The sequence below is a fragment of the Nanorana parkeri genome, unplaced genomic scaffold (genome assembly GCF_000935625.1).
Source record: "Nanorana parkeri isolate BGI_ZX_2015 unplaced genomic scaffold, ASM93562v1 scaffold1377, whole genome shotgun sequence".
NCBI lineage: Eukaryota > Metazoa > Chordata > Amphibia > Anura > Dicroglossidae > Nanorana > Nanorana parkeri.
In genome coordinates, this window is record NW_017307645.1 from 431357 (window position 1) to 451323 (window position 19967).

General features: G+C 37.2%; 1 protein-coding gene across 1 annotated transcript in view; it reads left to right on the forward strand.

Moving 5' to 3' along the window:
• LOC108797978 (CUGBP Elav-like family member 2) overlaps positions 1–19560 on the forward strand; it is a gene marked incomplete at its 3' end in the record, with an annotated part of 248021 nt that extends 228461 nt beyond the window's left edge. The window contains exon 3 of the mRNA XM_018569666.1: positions 19478–19560. Within this exon, the coding sequence (XP_018425168.1) occupies positions 19478–19560 (83 nt within the window). The remainder of the gene's footprint in view (positions 1–19477) is intronic.
• Positions 19561–19967: the final 407 nt, after the last annotated feature.

Consider the following 19967-nt stretch of genomic DNA (forward strand, 5'->3'; position numbering starts at 1 on the left):
AATAGGGAAGTAGGTTGTTTACCACGACAGTAGAAGTGATTTTTTTCTGAAGATATGGGTAAACAACGTGATTTAACAGCCTTTGAACGTGGGATGATTTTTGGCGCTCAAGCCATGGAGCGAGTATCAGCAAAACAGCAGAATTTGTTAAATGTTCAAGAGCAGCTGTTGTTGAAGTGTTTAAAGACTGGACTGTCAGACGAAAATCTGGGTCTGAACGTGCGAATTGTGGCCGTCAGCGACTAGTCTATGTTAGGGCAGAACGGAGAGTGGCAAGACTGGTACAAGACAACAGAAGGGTAACAGTGCAGTGTCAGGATTCCTCGCATCACTTTTCAACATCTCGTGGAGTCACGAGGCTGCCTAACAAAGTCATCTCATAGAGTCTTCTTGTGGCCCAACGAAGTACTGATGGGGTGGTCATAATAATTTGGCCACTCAGTGTATAACCCTCAATGTCTGATGATTAAAAGGATATCACATAAGTGTGATTTTTATGTAAACTTGTCAAATGGTAAAGCTGAAAGTGAAGGTTTGCATTTTACTTCAGGACAGCTTTATTGCCCTGTTTGATTCTACATATGATACACACAGAGGACATGAGCATGTTACACTTATGCTGTAAACACAGATTATGTCATTCAAATCATCAGACATCATTGTTGGGAGGGCAGAATAGATCTAGATATATGTATATAATGTAAATAACATATTATAGATTTGTTTTCATCATGGGTGTGCTGGATCTGGTCAGTGAGTGGAGACTGAATCTAGTCCTCCATGCATCTATGCAGCAACAGATCACATTTAATAGTGATCTAGTGCTGGCTGTAATCATTCCAGGAGCAAAGCAGTTACAGACCGGATAAAAACTGCGTCCAATGTATTCCAATGGTATTTTGGGCTCTAGTTCACACTGCAGCGTTCAGTTCCAGAGCGTGTAAAAAAAACTGCAGCAAGCCCTATTTTACCTGGTCTGGAACGCAAATGCATAAAAAACGCATGCAAACGCCCTGGAACACAATGAAAGACAATTTAAAACTAAAAAAATTGTTTAAAAAACGGCCCGGAACGCATATAAAACGCGGCATAACCCACTGCACTGCGTGTGCAGAAACTCATGCAGATCTGGTCTGCATTTGGTGTGAACAAGCCCTGAGGGAGTGATCTGCTGCTGCAGGGGGGAAGCAGGTAAGGGCTGCTTCAGCTTTGCTCAATCCACCCTACTAGGAGGAAGTCTCATGATATCATACTTTAAATGTAAAATGTAATTTTTTAAGGGTACTGGTTGTAGGGCTGTCATCCGGATCCTGGCTTCACTGCCTGAGGAATTAACTTCCCTGGAAGATGCATGCAGTCAGTAATGCCCTCTCTTATTGTTCCAGGTCCATCCAAAAATATGTGGATGACAGTCTGGAAGCCTGCACCTTTTAAAGGAGAACTATGAGGTGAGTGCTTTTCACTCACCTCATAGTTCTAGCCGACCTGTGACAATGAGACTGTCACAGGTCGGCTCAGTAGATCGGGAGGTGAGCGAACACATACCGGGTTCGCTCGCCTCTCGATCCTGTCACGGCTCTCTGCCGTGACAGGGGGAGGGGCTGGATTCCCCTCTCCCCGCTCCGATCTGCCAGTGTTGACTGGCGGAACGGACGGGAGAGGGGGCGGGTACAGCTGGCTCTGCCTCTAGATAGGCAGAGCCAGCTGTCACTCACGCAGCTGGGCGGATCCCGTCATCTACGTCGGGATCCGCTCCGGCTGCGGCGTCTCAGTATACCGCGAGCTGTAGCTCGCAGTATACTGAGCTTAGGGTAACGGGAGGACGCTAGTTTGTGTCCTCCCGTTACCCTAAGGAGAACTATGGGGAAAAACACTGACCCCATAGTTCTCCTTTAACAAGTCAGCAATATCAGCTAATATTGTTTTCACAATTAACTAAAATTAGGTTTACAATTTGTGGTACTGCTGAGGCAGCTTTATTGGTACACTAGCATAAGCTAAATAAATATATGATAGTACAAACCACTGAAATGACATTCAAAATTATTTTTTTTCTTGAACTGGCATTTTATTTTGTAAGATTGCCCCCTAACATAACGATAAAAGATTTCCTTCACACATGCCGAATGTTAAGTATAGTGGTAGTTGATCACAAAAATCTGAAAATTACCCAATTATATATACAGTATACTAGGTCAAAGATCAGTGCTGTTTTTATTTATTTATTTATTTTTAATTTAGTTTTAAATACCAGATATACAAAAGATACCAGCCTGGCAAAGCAGGCACATGGCTTAGCAGCATTCCCCATATTTTACTAGCCTACATACACAGTGTTGACAAGCACTGGGCCTTTCCATACTTACCAATTTACAGGGGTTAGTAGATTTTATAATGAAAAAAACGCATACCACATTACCCACTGCTCATAAAGCATGTTATATTCAAATCATGCTGGTGTCTATCAATGCCTATAAAGGTTCTTACCTGATGTTAATAACCCATGAAAAAGAAAAAAATTATAATCTCGCTGCAGTATTTCAGCAGAGAGAACAGTTATGTGCCTTTTTTTCCAGAAGGATAATGCTGTCATTCCCTTGTGGTTACTTCTGCTTTTATTCCTATAATCCTCTGTTGTCTAGTCCTATTGTAAACATAAGACTAGTGTTGTAGAGTGCTCAGATCTGATTGACTCTCAGGCTACAATCAGTAAATCAATTCCTTGGCATGGAAGGATAAAATATAACCACACACGCACACACATTTACATTTTATTCAAATCTCATTACATATTTCCTGCCTATGATTCATTCCCTTTTCTATCTTTTCTTTTGTAGGAGTTTACTATAATAGAGCACCATTCCCAGAGATCATACGGTCACTACCCAGGGGTTTGTTACAACTTGTAATGTGTACTAGATAGCCAGTGAAAGTATTTATTTTTAAAAGCCATAGGTTGTTGGTCTGTTAGCTCTGCACACAAATGAAGTGTTAGTATTATGAATTGTCAGCACAAGATTCTATATACCGTTTTGTTGCAGGATGTACAGTATGAACTGTTTTCTAAACAGAGCTGACCAGGCCAAATGAGTCAAGATGACCTTAGTACCATCAAAGCTCTAAATTACAGTTGAAATATTTCTGCTCTATTATCTCTAAGGCATCACCTGATGAATGTTTCCGGACAACTGATTAACTATATGATTTTTTTTACTACTTTAAAATTTGCCTTTGTTCTGGAGTCCCCACAGACCTTTACTTTGAGTAATTCTTTATTTTTAAGTGTACTGAAAGCTTCAAAACTGTTAAGAAAACTGAAAACAGTCTGGGATAATCTGTTTTTTCTTGGTTTAGGCAGACACATGACAGATTCGATTTGGTGACTTTACATACTTACTAATACATTTACATTTACTAAGCCATCCACAACTCTGCCCCCGGATATATCTCAGACCTTGTCTCAAAATATCACCCTAACCGTCCACTCCGCTCTTCCCTAGACCTCCTGCTTTCCAGCTCCCTAGTCAACTCCTCCCATACTCGCCTCCAGGACTTCTCTAGAGTCTCTCCCATCCTCTGGAACTCTTTACCCCAACCTGTCCGTCTATCTCCCACCCTGACTGTCTTTAGGCGTTCCCTGAAGACTCTTCTCTTCAGGGAAGCCTATCCCACCTCAACCTAACCACTGAACCATCACATTCTCAAACAATTCATCCCCACACAGCTACCTCCTCATGTATCATTTCCCCCTCCTCTTTCAGATTGTAAGCCCTCAGGGGCAGGGCCCTCCTTACCATCCTGTCTTGAATTGTATTGTAATTGTAATGTCTTCCTTACATTGTAAAGCGCTGCGCAAACTGTTGGCGCTATATAAATACAGTAATACCTTGGTTTACGAGCATAATTCGTTCCGGCAGCATGCTTGTAATCCAAAGCGCTTGTATATCAAAGCGAACTTCCCCATAGGAAATAATGGAAATTCAGATGATTCGTTCCGCAACCCAAAAATATTCATATAAAAATAATTACAATACTGTACTGTAATATAATACTCTACAAAATATAAAAGAAAAATAAACCAATTACCTGTACATTCGTGGCTGGTGTGAGGGGGACAAGAGAGAGGAGGATTATTGTGCAGGACCACTTTCACTATCACTAATGGAATCACTGCTATCTCTTGACTAGATGGAATCTTTTTCATTTCGTGAAACCTTAACAAGGAATCTATCCAATGTGACATTGCATTGTCGTTAAACAGTCTCATCGCTCGCACTGCTACAGCCTTATTCGGGTGGCGCTTTTCTACAAAATTTTGCTCTTATTGCAAGACATTGCTTGTATATCAAAGCAAAGTTTTTCAGAAATGTTTGCTTGTCTTGCAAAACACTCTCAAACCAAGTTACTTGTAAACCAAGGTATTACTGTACTATGTAATAATAATAATAATAATGTACTCCTGTGACCCAAAGTCAGCATATAGCAGGCTAGTGTCATGCTGCAGCCAGGAAAGATGTCAACAATATTTAGAAAAGGTATGGTGCATATGGTTAAAGTATGTCTAATGGCTACTATGTGACATTTTAAACACATCATAAATTCTGTTACTATGTGATACATAAGCCTCATTATGTAAAAAAAAATTACCTTTACCTCCCTTGAGTGAGCTAAATTCTCCTTAATTTGTGCCTTACACACTCCCCTTCCCAGACACTGTAGCTCACAGTGGTGGAGTTGTGGTAGAGCAGTGCTATCGATGCCGAAAGCTTTGGGCAGGGCTAGGTGTGGCCAGCTGCTTTACAAGCTAAAGGCTTGTAAAGCAGAAGTGCCAATGCCAACAGCCACCCCTGCAATATCTTCTCATCCCATTGTAGTACAAGTAGGCACAGCCTATGTGAGGGAGATAACACTGCTGCACTGCTCCTAAATTCGTAGCAGTGTTGTCACCCTATTCACAGGAAGCTGCATGAGGTGGACTTAGTGGTAGGATCAACAGGTATTTGTTGTCAGGGGGACTAAGGGAAAACTGTAAGTGCAGATGCATTTACATGTAAGTGCTTGGGCACATTATTTTTTAATGGGAGGGCATAGTTTTGTTTTAATGTGTCACGTGTACCCGAGCTGTTCCTGAATGTTATTTGCCATGGAAATGCAGCGTGTTTAATTAAATACATAGTAATGCATTTAAATGTATAAAAAAAAGTAAATTCAAATAATTATACATAAATACACTTTAATCCATGAACACACATACATTGAAACATGTATAGGCTTAAATAAATGCAGTAAAAGACTGTAGGGAAAAAAACAGCAAACACAAAAACTCAATCTTTTTATTTTACATCTTCTTTCAACAAGCTTCCAAATGCTAAGGAAAAGCAATCTTGTGTGAACTAGCTCTAATGCCAATACAGTTAACTCTGGTTGTATGTGTGAGGTAGTTAAAGTTTTCCTGTGGGAATGCTTAACATCTACTATTTCTTTTATTAAAATGTCTTCATGAAAGGATGAGGAAGTATTGGCTACATGTGGTGTTCAAGCCAAACGTAAATATTTAAGTGACTGTATTCCTACCAGCCTAAATGCCTGGAGACAATAAAAGGGAACACACCAAGTTTTTACGTCAAAAACCTAAATGCAATCCCTTCTTTTCTAAGAAAAGATTTTAGACTTAGAAAACCAATTTAGCAAATTGTTACCATATCTGACAAAGGATTAAAATGGTTCGAAGAGAGTGTTGATTCTGGAGTAGATGGCAAATAGTACTCAAATATAAATGTAAATGTAATTTTAGAGCAATGTGGTAACTATTCCTTTTTGGGGGATATTCTTTATTTATATAAGATTTGTTGAGTACCTGACACCAACAATGTCTAAAATTGTGAACAAATAATCACTGATACCATTGATTCCGTGTCCATAGGTTAAGCTGGAATACATTGATAGTATTCCAGCATTACAATACTGCAAAGGAAAATTAGCTCCTCGAATACTTCATACTGTATGTTCACTACATCATTAGGCATCAAACACACATTTCCTAATGGATCCTTTAGGAGTGGCCCTATCACCAAGGATAGTGAGTCTTTTAGGCCTATACAGCTGTTAACGTGACTACCAAACTTAAAAAGCTCATTCTAACCGTAATTCACAGTAATCACACTAGCTTCATACCTAGAAAACCTAGATCCATAAATATCTGACAGGTCTTCAAAACGAAGAAAGTATTTTGTTTTCAATAGACACCACCTAGAGGTTTGACACAGTTGATGGATGGTTACAGCTTAGGGCAATCATGGAATCATTTAGCTCAGATAATTTATTTTCACTTTCAGCAGGGAACCCTCTGTAACCAGCTATGTTTGCCATTGCGATTGAAAATCTTGCATTTAATTTCAAATATTTACCAGGAATTCCAGGAATTAACAAGGTTCCTACAACCAAGACGTTTCCATATAATGGGATATTTTCATACTCTTCCTCCAAAACTCTTGTAGTCCCTGATTCTCTACCACAAAAGTGACTATACCTGTTCAGACTTTTAGCATTTAGTATGGTGTGCCAGCCTATATTTGTCTAACAGGCCAATTAGTATTATTATTCAATCGACTTGAATTATAGCTAAGCCCTCATCTCAAATTATGCCTATTTTGCATATATAATAATTAACATTAGACACATTTATTGAATACCATTTCTGTCTAAGAATACCTGTTCTTCACATATACGGATTTTACCCCAACATGGATAAGAACTAACCATTCCTTTGTACTATTTTAGATGCAGTCAGTTAAATATTCTCCTCTATATAGAAGTTGCACTTTATAATTGTCCAAAAAACATACCTAAGTATGGTTAGAAAGGTGCAAATTGGCCACAGATATCCTTCCCAATACTTTGCCACAATATACTCGTCACTGAACTTCAAAATGTCACCTTCATCTGTGTTTTAACTTTCAGTCTGTTTTTGTAAAACTTAAGTGTTTGATTACTGATATGCAACTGTATGATTCTTTTAGGGTTGTGCTCTTATATTGCCGAGCCTCTAATCCATTCTATACAAACTCTACTGTAATGTATTAATTGGGTTAATTTATTATGTTACTATGAATGTATTATTGCCTTGTTTGTAGATATATGTTTTATTTACATGTTGTTACTCCAGAATTGTGTTACGCTACATACAATGCTCTACACTATTTAGATTTATGGTGCCCAAACTGTGGCCCTTTGGTGCCTGCTGTGCTTGGACACCAGCTCTAAGTATGGGTGTGGGCGCACTACTTTAAAAAAGGGCTGTGATGGCAGTGATTAGCAGTCTCATGTAATGTGTCCAATTTCTTTCTATACAAATATTATTTGCCTGCGTGGTAACTTACAGTGTGTGCATGTATCAATATGCATATAAACATGTGAAAAAGTAATTCAAACAGCTAAGCTCACTAAACAATAAAAATCGACTTATCATAGTAGCTACTTCGTGTTCTATTACCATGGTTCTACTTAATATATTTTCAGAGTGAATGCAACTCTAGATATTGTTCCTGTTACTTTTAATCAGCTTCATAAAATAATGCTGTTTATGGGAAGTGAGTTCAGATTATACAGTTCCTAAATTGATTGGGCAGGTTGAGGAAATGATCGTTGTAATAATAATTTGCATTTATATTGTGTCATTTCATTTGCCTAAACCAGATCCATTTTGGTATGCGGGAGGATTTACTCATAAATATAATTATTCAGGCTCCCCTTTTCAGAAGCAGGACTCATGCAGCTGGTTTATTTGAAGAGTCAGAGAAAAAAACGATCTTTCAATTATTGGTTTTTCTAGATGGTTTAACCTCTTAAGCCCAAGAAAAATGTGCAATGTATCACAATCAGTCACCTCATATTCGAGTATTACATTTTAACTATTCCTCATATTTGATGTGATGCTCTTTTGTAAATAAATCTTGACTCATTGAAAGCAGACCTGGAAATGACAAGGTCCCTTTTCCCTCTCCCTGTATAAATGGCTTTCCTAGTAGTTCTGAAGTGCACCTATAAAGAAAAGAGTTAGATTGTATACTTATCTTTCCCCTGTCTTCCTTCTTCGACACATAGGCAAGGGTGATATCAGTCTACTTCTGGTGAAATCCTGAGAAATACAAAGCAGACAAAATCTCTTGAGAAGATGCTCTTTCAATTGTCTGTACAGTACTGTCTTCTTGCGAGATTTGGGCTGCACTGCATTCTTTAGAAATCTTCTCAGAAAGATAGTTATCTCATACCCAGCAATGTGTAAAATGTGGTTAAGGTAAGTATAAAATATAACTTTTTACTTTACAGATATACTTTGGAACTTCTAAAGGTCAGCAATTTTCACAGGGGGAGGAGGCACATACAGTATTGCATTATACAGCATTGTTTAGTTTAAAGCTGAACTCTAGGCAGTCACAAATTAATACAGTCCTATGTTCAGTATTACATAATTGATATATTAATATTCATGTTTCTGTGTTTGCTGATTATACTAAAATTGGGAGGGTAATAGACATGAACTTAGACATTATAACATTACAGGATGACCTGAATAAAATAGGGGAGTAGGCAACTATATGGCAGATGAGGTTTAATGTTGAAAAATGTAAAGTAATTAATTTTGGGGTTAAAAATAGGCAAGTGGAATACACATTAAAGGGTACTCCACTAGGGAAGTCAGAAATGGAAAAAGATTTCAGAGTCATAGTAGACAACAGAATGAATAATAGCATGCAATGCCAGGCTGCGGCAAACAAAGCAAGCAGAGTACTGTCATGCATTAAAAAGGGTATGTATTATAGAGGCAAAGCAATAATGTTGACACTTTATAGATCACTGGTTCCGCCTCATCTTGAGTATGCGGTTCAATTTTGGTCACCAATTCACAGAAATTATGTCCTGGGGCTGGGGAAGGTACAGAAAAAGGCATCACAACGTATTAAGGGGCTGGAGGACCAAAGCTATGTGACAAGGTTGCTAAGTTCAAATTTGTTCACTTTAGAAGTGAGGCGATTAAGAGGGGACATGATTTTGATGTACAGATTGTTTAATACTGATACTAATATCAGTAATAGACTTTTTACTGTAAATTACCTAAACAAGACTAGAGGCCACCACCTAACATTGGAGGAAAAAAGATTTAACCACAAGGGGCATAGGTGCTTCTTTTCTGTTAGATCGGTAAAATTATGGAACTCTCTTTCACAAACAGTAGTATCAGCAGAGAGTATTGAATTATACAAAAATCATTTAGATACCTTCCTCAGAGACAATAACATACAGAGGTTCAGGTACTTTTAATGACTGGAACACATTCAGATTCATAGACACACACTCACAAAGATTGAATTAGATGGACCTGTGCCTTTATTCAACCTCAAATACTATGCAACTGCACATTTTAGGTCGACAGATGTTGGTAATGATGTATAATTCTTTTGTTAGGAAGATAAGTTTTGAATCTACCAATGTTGGTCAACAATTTTTTTACTGTAATAAAGCAGCATGATACATCAAAGGCAATAGCATATAAAACTTTATCTTATATTCATATGAAAACTGATGACCAATGTCGTCCTACATTTGCACATAGACCACTATGATGGATCAAATAAGCTTACTGGTCTCCCAATCACATGTAATCAGAGAAAAGTCATCCATTTTAACAGCAAATCGAGTGACTATGAGGGTTATATATAATAATTGCCTTGCATCCAGAGTTGCTTTGCTGTTGTATATTGCATTTTAGCTTTAGAAACATTAAGTTAAACCCTTGGTCTGTAAGACTTACACATACATTCCTTTGCCAACTGACATCTGGTGCTGGAAGATAGTACTGCTTTTGCTGGCATATCAATATTTGGCAAATGAGGCTTTTAAAGAGAGGTCTGTCAGGATGAGCTCTTGGAGTGGTATAAGCCCTATTATGTGGCTGAGTGGATTTATTTTTGGGTAACTCCAGTATATCTAGTCAACTCTTTAAACAGCTTGTGTTATTCCCTCTGCACACTAATGTGCATCTTGAGTACGACTCCCTGATGTCTTTCATATTCTAACCCATTTAATCTCTGTACCGAAGCGTATGGCTATACAGCAAACTTCATTCTGTTGAATGAAATTAGCATACTGCATTTATCATCGCACAGAAAGATTTTAATCAGCTTATGCACTGATCTGTAACTGACCCCATGATACCTAAATGAGTGAAATAAATTTGATTTTAATTTTTTTATTCATATTCTCCATTTTTAGTATATTAAACTATGAAATTGAGTTGGTCTAAGTTAATACAAAAGGGGACCTTTAATATCTCTAGTGCAATTACTTATAATTATGGAAACTGGGGAAACAGTCATTGAGGATGGGGGTCTATGACCTGTTTAACTCTTTCATTATTTAGACTGAATTGTACAATTATCAACTTCTGTCGTGTGCCATGTGACATGAATTAACTAGCAAATGTTCGGATGTATCTATCTTTAGCTGATTTAACATTAAAAAATGTTTCATATTGTGGGATTCAGGAAAATATGTCATATCTTAAAATATACACAATGATTATATTAACTGAATAAAACACTAGAGATGTGATAGTTAAAGGTGCATTCAAGTTGTGTTAAAACAATTCAGTACAAGAGAAACTTTGAGACTCTAGCTGCTATAAATTTAAAAGGATTGGCATTTGTGTTAAAAAAAACACCTTTCTAGCTGAAGAGTGTTTTAAAATTATGCTTTCTTAAAATCACTATTCAACTCCAGAACATCCTGCTATATAATGACAAAAAAGGTTGATTTACTATAGCTGGAGGATTAAAACAGAGTAGGAAATTTGAGTTGTTGCCTGCACTGTCTAATCTGAATTCTTGTTTAACCTTTACTTAAAATTAAATTAGATACTTGGTTTGTTACTATTAGTAACAACCCCAATATTGTGCTTATTTTTGTTCTCCAATTTTAATAAATCAGCCCTATTGGCCAAAACCAATTATTTTCAGTACACCTATCTGGCTGAGAGCACACAGAGTAGACCAAGAAATTCCAGAGTGTTGTGTACGTTTTCTAAGATTTCTAAAAACAAATTTGCACAAATATCTTTCATGTGTTGGCAGTTCACACTCACAGGGTTTGATGCGCTTTTAATTTTTGATGTCCTTTGACAGGCTCTCCATGCTGCCTTGTATAGCCTCCCATATTCCTCTACTCCTTCCTTTCCTACAGTCGGTCAAGCAGGTTTATATAGATATAAGTGAACTGATTTTTGAGAACCTGGATTTAACCTTGATCATTATGATTTACTTAGTAGAGATGTCAATGAACTTTCCAGATGCTATATGAGTTTTTTTCCTGTTTTTAGTTACCGATGGACTTCTCTCTTTGCTCACTCTTTCCCATAGCCAGTCAGATGTAGTTGTATCATCACATTACAACTTCCATATAGATGCAATGCAGGTATGCAGAAGTCACTATTTGTTATATTACAGCACTTGCTCTTAAAGCTAGTTAGTGCCTTCATTAGGCATGTCACAGTAAACTTGAGGCTGGAGTGCTTTAACTGAGTGCAATAATTGCAGTAAAAAGAAATTTAGCCAGTGTTCACTACTAGCCACCATGGTTTTTTTTTGTAAAGTACTCTCAATCATTGTGCTCTTTTTAGAAGAATCACAGGGTTTTTTTTTTTTTCCAGGCTGCACTGTTTAGCCCTGCTCTAGCAAAGGGTTTCAAACAGAGAAGTTAAGACACAGTAGCTCATATGGTATATAGACAGTTAGGGGTTGATTTACTAACCTTATAAACATGCCACGAACAAGTATACACCTCTGTGGTGTGTTCCCTCCCAGCATGATCTATTGGTGGAATATAGACACCTTTGTAGTGTGTAAATTAGCTCTACGTTGTGTTGCTTGCGTTGATGAATGCAGGAATGTAAATGCATGAGCTAACCATTTTTGTCTAAACTGTGAAGCAGCATTATATATGCATCATGTGCATGATTTTTCCATATATGGCATTAGTGGAAATATGCTTTTAGAGACTTTTTGGTTGATAAATACGTTTTGCTGTGTAAAAATCACACGCACCTAGTGCGTGCGTGTGCTTAGGTTAGTAAATCACCCCCTTAGCCTCTTACTCTCCAGCAGTAACTGTGTACTCCTCCACCAGTCTACAACTGCCAATATATGAACAAACACAATCTGGACACAGAACAATAGTCTCATAACCCGCTAAAGAAAGTTGGATTTCAACAAAATGTTGATGATGCCATACAGTTAACTGCTTTTTTTAAATTTATGAAGCACACTGATTTTTTATAGAGGATTCGGAGCTGCCACTGTATCTTTACACGTGCTGTCCTTTGATGTATGCAGCCGTAGTCCACCACAATAACAAATATATGTATCTTCTCTTCCAGAAGTTTTCCTAATCTGCCAGCTATTTTTTACTGTTTTTAAATTACTTAGATATGTAATATAATATGCATACAGTCACCCGTATGGAGGCTTCCAATACAGAGCACCAGACATACAGGCTGTTGTCCCATGGCAGGAGTATTACCCAACTCATACATGAAAAATAAAATTACGTATTTGTATTCTTGAGGACACAAACCACACAGTGGATGTGGATGTATACACCAGCACACTTTCTGGAGTATTTGGGAAAATTGATAAACATACCCTGCTTGGGTCACATGCAAAATGTTTTGTGTGATGTCTGAACATTCTTGCATATTGTCATGCACTGATAAACATTTAAGGGAAATTGTAACAGTCTTCCTTTTTAAAAGTAAATATAGAGCCCTGTCATATCATAGAATTCTGCAAAGGTTCATTCACTTTTGGGACGAAGAATGCCAAAGGATCAGCCAAAGCTTCGGCTGGATCCCTCGGCTCTTTAGTGAATAACCCCCTTAGTATTTACTTGAAACTATGCAGTTTATTTTAGAACATAGTTTTTTCTTGTGTTCATGGAGGCCTAAGAACAGTATTGCATTTTTAATTATAACTTGTTTAGGGCAATTTTGGTCTTCTCCAGACACATTGATAATATTTTAAAACATGGAAGATTCTAAGGATACATTTTTGGAGTTTGTTGAACATTGTTTTTAAATAACTTTAACATTGACTTTACTTATATAATATATAAGGCCAAGACCAGTATTTCTAGAAGTCAAGTAGAGCATGAGATCTTGTCAAACCCTGCAGAAAGTACTTTTAAAACTGATCATGCATGTTACAATATGGCTGTACATTCTCAGTACATTCTCCTTTACATTTATTAAAACTAAGTAATAAAAGGGCCTACCAAAATATTTGATTCTGTTTCTATCCAATAAAATAGGCCTCTGCACTATATAATTGTCAGTACATGTAGAGGAGGTTTAACAATCAGAATGTAATATGTATGGCCAGCAACATAACCTATTTCAAACCTACTTCATTGAGAAGGGATATGGCGAGAAGCTCATCCACATAGCCTACTATAAGTATTTATCATTACAAAATGTAAACGCCAACTAACCTAAGGAGTTTTTTTTCCCAGTGAGTTTTTATAGCCATAATATAATCTAGGTGCTAAAACAATAATCCATATTGTCTATATACATTGGGGATGTCTGCTAGAGAATCCTATTTTATCTGATAAACCTACAGTCAGGTTTAGAAAAGCTTGATAGCTCCAAGCAAGGTGCATTTCAAAAGGAAAAATATCTAATAAAAATATTGATCCGAGAGATTCTTATGAGTGTAGTGCTGTTGTTAACTGTGACAGTTGCCAGGTTTTAACACAAAAATAGATAATTGTGGCAAACTAATGGTTCTTGTTTTAAAGTGAAGCAATCTGTTTTCGGTGGGGCTAGTTATGCAATACGGTAATCTTTATAGTTGTAATTTTGCTTTATGTCAACTGAACCATACTCAACATACTTTAATAGTAAGATTTGGGAATCATATAGAGATGTTAAAAACAATAAAGATGAATCTCTACACATTTTATAGAAGCACACAATAGCAATCCAAGTCACATAAGAATATGTGGGACTTAAGTAATTATGCTTAAAATCCCACTAAATTCTCTAATACCTAATGGATTAAACAAAGACACCAATATTAGTACAGTGCTCTACTTATTATTTTGTAAGCTATTGCTTATTATTTTTCGGGGGTAATGTGTTTTTTATTGTCATTTATAGTATTTTATCAACACTGAATGTCCAAAGATGTGTACATTAACTAGCTGGCACCTTGCAGTATTTCTTTTGTTAATCATTTGCTATTTGGTGTGTGTTGTAGAATATCTGTTTGATCATATTTACAGTCTTATTTTCCCTTATATTCCTTTTCCACTATCTTTTATAAATATCGGAATGCATTGTATGAATTATTATACATTTTATGATTTGTTTGCCTTTGTTGCCAGCATGTTAAAAAATAAGAACAGTAACATAGGTTACCACATCTACATATTTTTTTTTTTTTATATCGTGTGGTTTTAGAGCTAATTCTATCTGGCACATTTCTTGCTTAATCCAGAATGCCTTTTTTAGCTTGTTTACAATTATATATCAGTAATTAGGGAATGTTTTCGCATTGCCAGTCCTTGTGTGTTTTTATATTTTTATCATTTGAAAAATGCAGCTGCGGTCTATGCAATGGCCTGCATAGACATGGCCTACTTAAAAGAAAAGCAGCTTCGGTGCATATAATACTGTTCACAAACCAAGAATTAACATATAATGTTACTTTTAACAGATGACTTTGTATGCTTGGCCTCTTTCTGTCAGTTTTAAAAACTATATAAACGATGAAAACTCTGCATGTAGAAAGGTGTAACATTCAGCTCACAAGCGCCACCTTCAGGAGCACAGGACAAATAAATTATGTTTATTGAACACTGTGAAGCATAAAAAGGTAGAGCCATGTAAAACTGAGACAGTCGTATATTACCTAGCCTACTTTCTGCACATATTGTACATCAAGAATGACATTTCATATTGGTGTATTATATTTCAGATCAGGTTTCATTTTACGCACAAGAACAGTGTATGCAATAGCATACTTTTTAGCACTCTCTGCTTGACTGGGGTTTACTAATGTGCTATATTAAGGCACAATTAGGCCACGAAATCAAGTCTGTATGGTGCCCTGTACATATACAGTGCACCTGAAAAAATTGTCTTTTCTTTTGTTCAGCGGCAGTACCATTATAAACAGAAATTCACTTCTGTATCAAAGCCTGATTTTACTGTTTACACATGTATAATGTGTATTTAATGATGTGAGCCACATTTCCTATATTATGTAGTTGGTTTGTTTACTCACGTTATCTCTGTGAAGTGTATATACTCACAGGAACTCCCTCCTTGCACTTTGCACGTTGCTCCTTGTCCAATGTTATTTTTTAGAAAGAAATCTATTTTTTTCTGCTTTTCGTGTTTCTATGGGACCAATAATAGCCAATCAGAATCCCACAGGTTGCATGCTAACTGGCTAGCTTACCGCAATAGCCTTCCCAACTTCCCCTTACAGTGGTATTTATTCAAGTCCTAAGGAAAACATTTTAATGGTGCTGGTAGATGATGCAACTTGGTGTTTGGTGTTTACATCCTATCACTGGGTATTACAGGTACTCTTTCGATCTTACCTTACACCTACTCTTTCGATTTTACCCTACCTATAAACTTTCTATTAACACTACACATTTTGTGCTGAATACCCTGAGGAAAATTTGAAGGCCACAATTTAAGCCCACTAATAAGTTGAAGGGTTAATTTATAATGGAGAGTGAATATCCCTATCCCCTCTCCTTGATACTTTTCATAATTGCTCAATTCTGCAGCCTGCATTTTGTGACCCATTTAAAAAATCCAGGCTATGATATTGAATCTGATAGTGAAAATTAGTGGGCTTGACAACAGGCTGAAAACACAGACCCATGGGGGGTGATTTACTAACCTAAACACACACACGCACCAGGAGCGTGTGCATTTTTACACAGCAAAACGTATTTATCAACCAAACACGAGCAACGTGTCACATTTTCACACCATTATGGCGCGTTTTTATGTATTTACGTACGTGCGCGTCATGTAGCATGCGCCATAGGCTACACGCCGCTCTAATAGCGGCATGCAAGTCTCTAAAAGCATATTTCCACTAATGTCATATATGGAAAAATCATGCACATGATGCATATATAATGCTGCTTCACAGTTTAGACAAAAATGGTTAGCTCATGCATTTACATTCCTGCATTCATCAACGCAAGCAACACAACGCAGAGCTAATTTACACGACATCACCTTGCAATTCATGCTGGGTGTGTACACACTACAAAGGTGTCTAGATTCCACCAATAGATCATGCTGGGAGGGAACACACTACAGAGGTGTATACTTGTTCGTGGCATGTTTATAAGGTTAGTAAATCAACCCCATAATGTCACCCACTGGCTCCCATTGCCTCCCTGTTGTACGCAGGAAAGAGAGTTACCTCTCACCAGTGGCAGTAAGCTACTCAGTGACCCAGAGGAGATGAAGCTATGCAGCTACATGACCACTCCAAAGAAGGAAAATAAAGGTATTGCTACTGTGTTTATTACAAATATCGGAAGATGGGAATCAAGCTCTAAAACGTTGTGTATTTTAGCCTTTTAACAAATTGCAGTAACCCACAGCCTCCAATCATAATTTATTGGGACCTGGTAAGACTTAATCTAATTGGTTGTTGTGGGTTACTGTTTTTACAAATGATATCCCTTTATTTTTTAGGACCATTTATTTATTAAAGCTAAATGTCTTTAGTACTGAACAATGCAAGGTATATAATTTTTGGTAAAACCGACCTTGTAAATAAAACTATAGTGCAACATTGTGTTTTATTTAAGCCACAGAAACACACTATGATTACACTTATGATGAAGATAACTGTATTTAGCAGGAGCAGTGTGCTCACAAGTCATTTAACTGTTCAGAGCTGCAAAATACCAATAACAGAATAACAGACTTCACTGAAAGGGTTTTTCCAGTTGTTTTTTTAGGTGTGTATGGAATGGCTTAAAGCTAAAACTATTTGTGCACATGTAATGTAAAAATTTAGTATTCCTAATGATGTGTGTCTCATTGATGGATGGCTGTTTCAGTAAATGTCTTGTATTCTTTCTGCAGAATACAAGGTGTTCTGTGATTTGACAAGGAGAGTTTGTGATGTTCATCCACTTTCTGAATGGACAAGATCATGAGTGAGCAAGCCATTGTCCTTCACTGTATGCACTGTACTAGAGCTGAGACTGTATTTTTAGTGCTGGATGTTCAGCGCTTACAGTGGTGTTGTGATTTTATCCAGACTCTTCATAAATGTCTTAATGATTAAAAGTAACATTTCTATATTTGCTGCACTGTATGATGCTGTATCCCGGTTTACTAATTCCCTGATGTTACCATTCTTTCAGGCAGCAGAAACAAACCAGCTTTTTTATGCCCTAATTTTGATAAGTAGCCAGGAAAAAGACCAATGATAACCCAAAGCAAAACTCAATAACCACTCACATTTGCAAACAGAACCCATGTCATGGCTGCAATCTTGGTGCAGGCAATAAGCACACCATCACCTAATCAAAACGATCCGAGATGCTAAACTCCATGTAATATCACTGGAATCAAAGGGGTCTATTCACAAAGCTGCCGAGGGCAGCCGAGTGAATGACCGATCAGAAGTGAAGTGAGCCGAACACCGTTCGGCTATTCACTTCAGGCTGGTACGGCTGATTTCAGCCGTATATCGGCTGAAATCAGCCGTACATCGGCTTGCTTCGTGTGGCTTCGGATCAGCCGAACATGCTCAGCATGTTCGGCTGACGCGAAGTGCAGAAGGAGTTCGACTTCACACTGCTGTTCGGGCTATTCTGAAAGATCCCGAACAGCAGTGAGAGAATAGCCGAATGCCGCCGAGCGGCATTTGGCTCGGCTGTTCTGCTCGGTCCCTCAGAGGCACCGAGCAGAACAGAAAAAGAGTGAAAAAAGTAGAAAAAAGTAAATAGAAAACGATTGTGCAGAGCTAGCAGTGACAGCTAGCTCCGAAAGTCTTTATGTAGAAACAGAAAACCTTTTGTTCCTCTCTGTGTATCTTTAAACTCTAACAAGTTTCATTATTAGGGCTTACTCATAAAATGAGTAAAGAGAAAGACCTTACTCATTCTACGCTTGTTAACCAAAACCAAAATAAATCAGTCTAGCTGCTTTTGTGAATAACCTTTTTAGCTTCAGGACAGCCATGCGTATAAGAGGATGGTCAGACATGCGAGCACTATTTGACAACTGACATCCATCTGGCATGCATCTCGCTTGGCCCTTCCATAACCTCAAAAATGTAACCCAGAGTTAATGTACAATTTTCAAGAAAAGGAGGTGAGTGGCAATAGTGTTTAGAAAAGGTTCTCTAAATAACTGTGCCCACCTCCTCATGTCTGTCTACACCATAGATGTGAGACCATCACCTGATCAAATCAGAATTGACTGGGCAACTGTTCTCTCTGGTATATAAGTACCTTTATATATATCCACACTAAGTAGACAGCTTGAAAGCTATAACAGGTGGCACCCTGATGTGTAAGTCATCTTATGTCTGTTTTTCATATTGCTTGAAAACAGCAAGGCATATATTAGATTTAGTCTTCAATACAATTTATACGGTCTGTATAAATGAAACTGCATATAATAAGATGTCACAGGTTTTTTTTATTATTTGTGAGTATTTACCTTTACTCTAATAAATGTGACTTTAGTAAAATGATTAAGATTAGTCCTTTAAGCAACTAGGCTACAAAATGTTAGACCAATGGAAGATAAAAACAATACTGCGGTTGTATTTCAAGGTGCTCATGCAGAGTTGATGCCCAAGGATTGACATCTGATTAGGGATGACCATCAGGAGTCCATTCAATTAACTCAGCAAATATGTTTCAGGCGTCAGGGTTTAGCGGTTGTTGAAATTTCTACTTGAATGTGTATTGTGTAGTAGCGTGGATATAAAATAGCTCACTTGTTCTCTATTACAATTATAAGGTAAGAAAGTGCATAGTTGTGCGCACATAAGAGTTTTTTTTTCCATTTGTTTAATGAAAGGGTATGCTAGTTCTAGCATACCCTTCATCCATATTAAAAATGCTAATTCATTTTAGATATATAAAAATATTATACATTTTAAATTATAAATTCCAAGGAAATATAATTTAAAACATGGCCTGTCAGTCACTACAATATACAATATATTAACGCAGATAGAGTATTTTAAAATTGTGTTCTACTAGAAGTACATTTGGCATTAATACATGTACTCTATTGTACATGTTAGAGTGAGTTTCTAAATCCTCTTTCACTATACAGTTCATTTATCTTCATTTAGGCTGTACCTGGATCCTATATTCAGGCATTTCCTAATCCCTCTCTCTGTCTGATCCGCAGGTTGTTGTTTTGTAACGTTTTATACAAGAAAAGCAGCACTGGAAGCACAGAACGCATTGCACAATATTAAAACTTTACCTGGGGTGAGTACATTCTTCTTCTCCTTGACACTGTGTCATGATTAAATGTCATTTATTTGTTCTGTTTATTGCTAGGGAATAGCTCTCTTTCCAAAAGACCAATGGGGAAATGATGAAGTGTGAACTGCTCAAAATGACTGGGCTGAAATGGACTTGTGATGGTGTTGGGCTAATCCCTTAATTGTCTCAGTGAGATGGCTTTGTGTGGAGTATAGAGAATGTACTTTAGGCTTTATCTAGGAAACTACCATTATGTTACTACGGTACAGTTATAATCCTGTTTTTTTTTTTTTTTATTATGTTTTGACTTTTTATCATTATTAAAACAAGCACACAAAACTAAATTAAGAAAGATTGCACATCTTGGAATGTGCTTGCAACTAGTGCAACCAGATTTATGAGATAATATT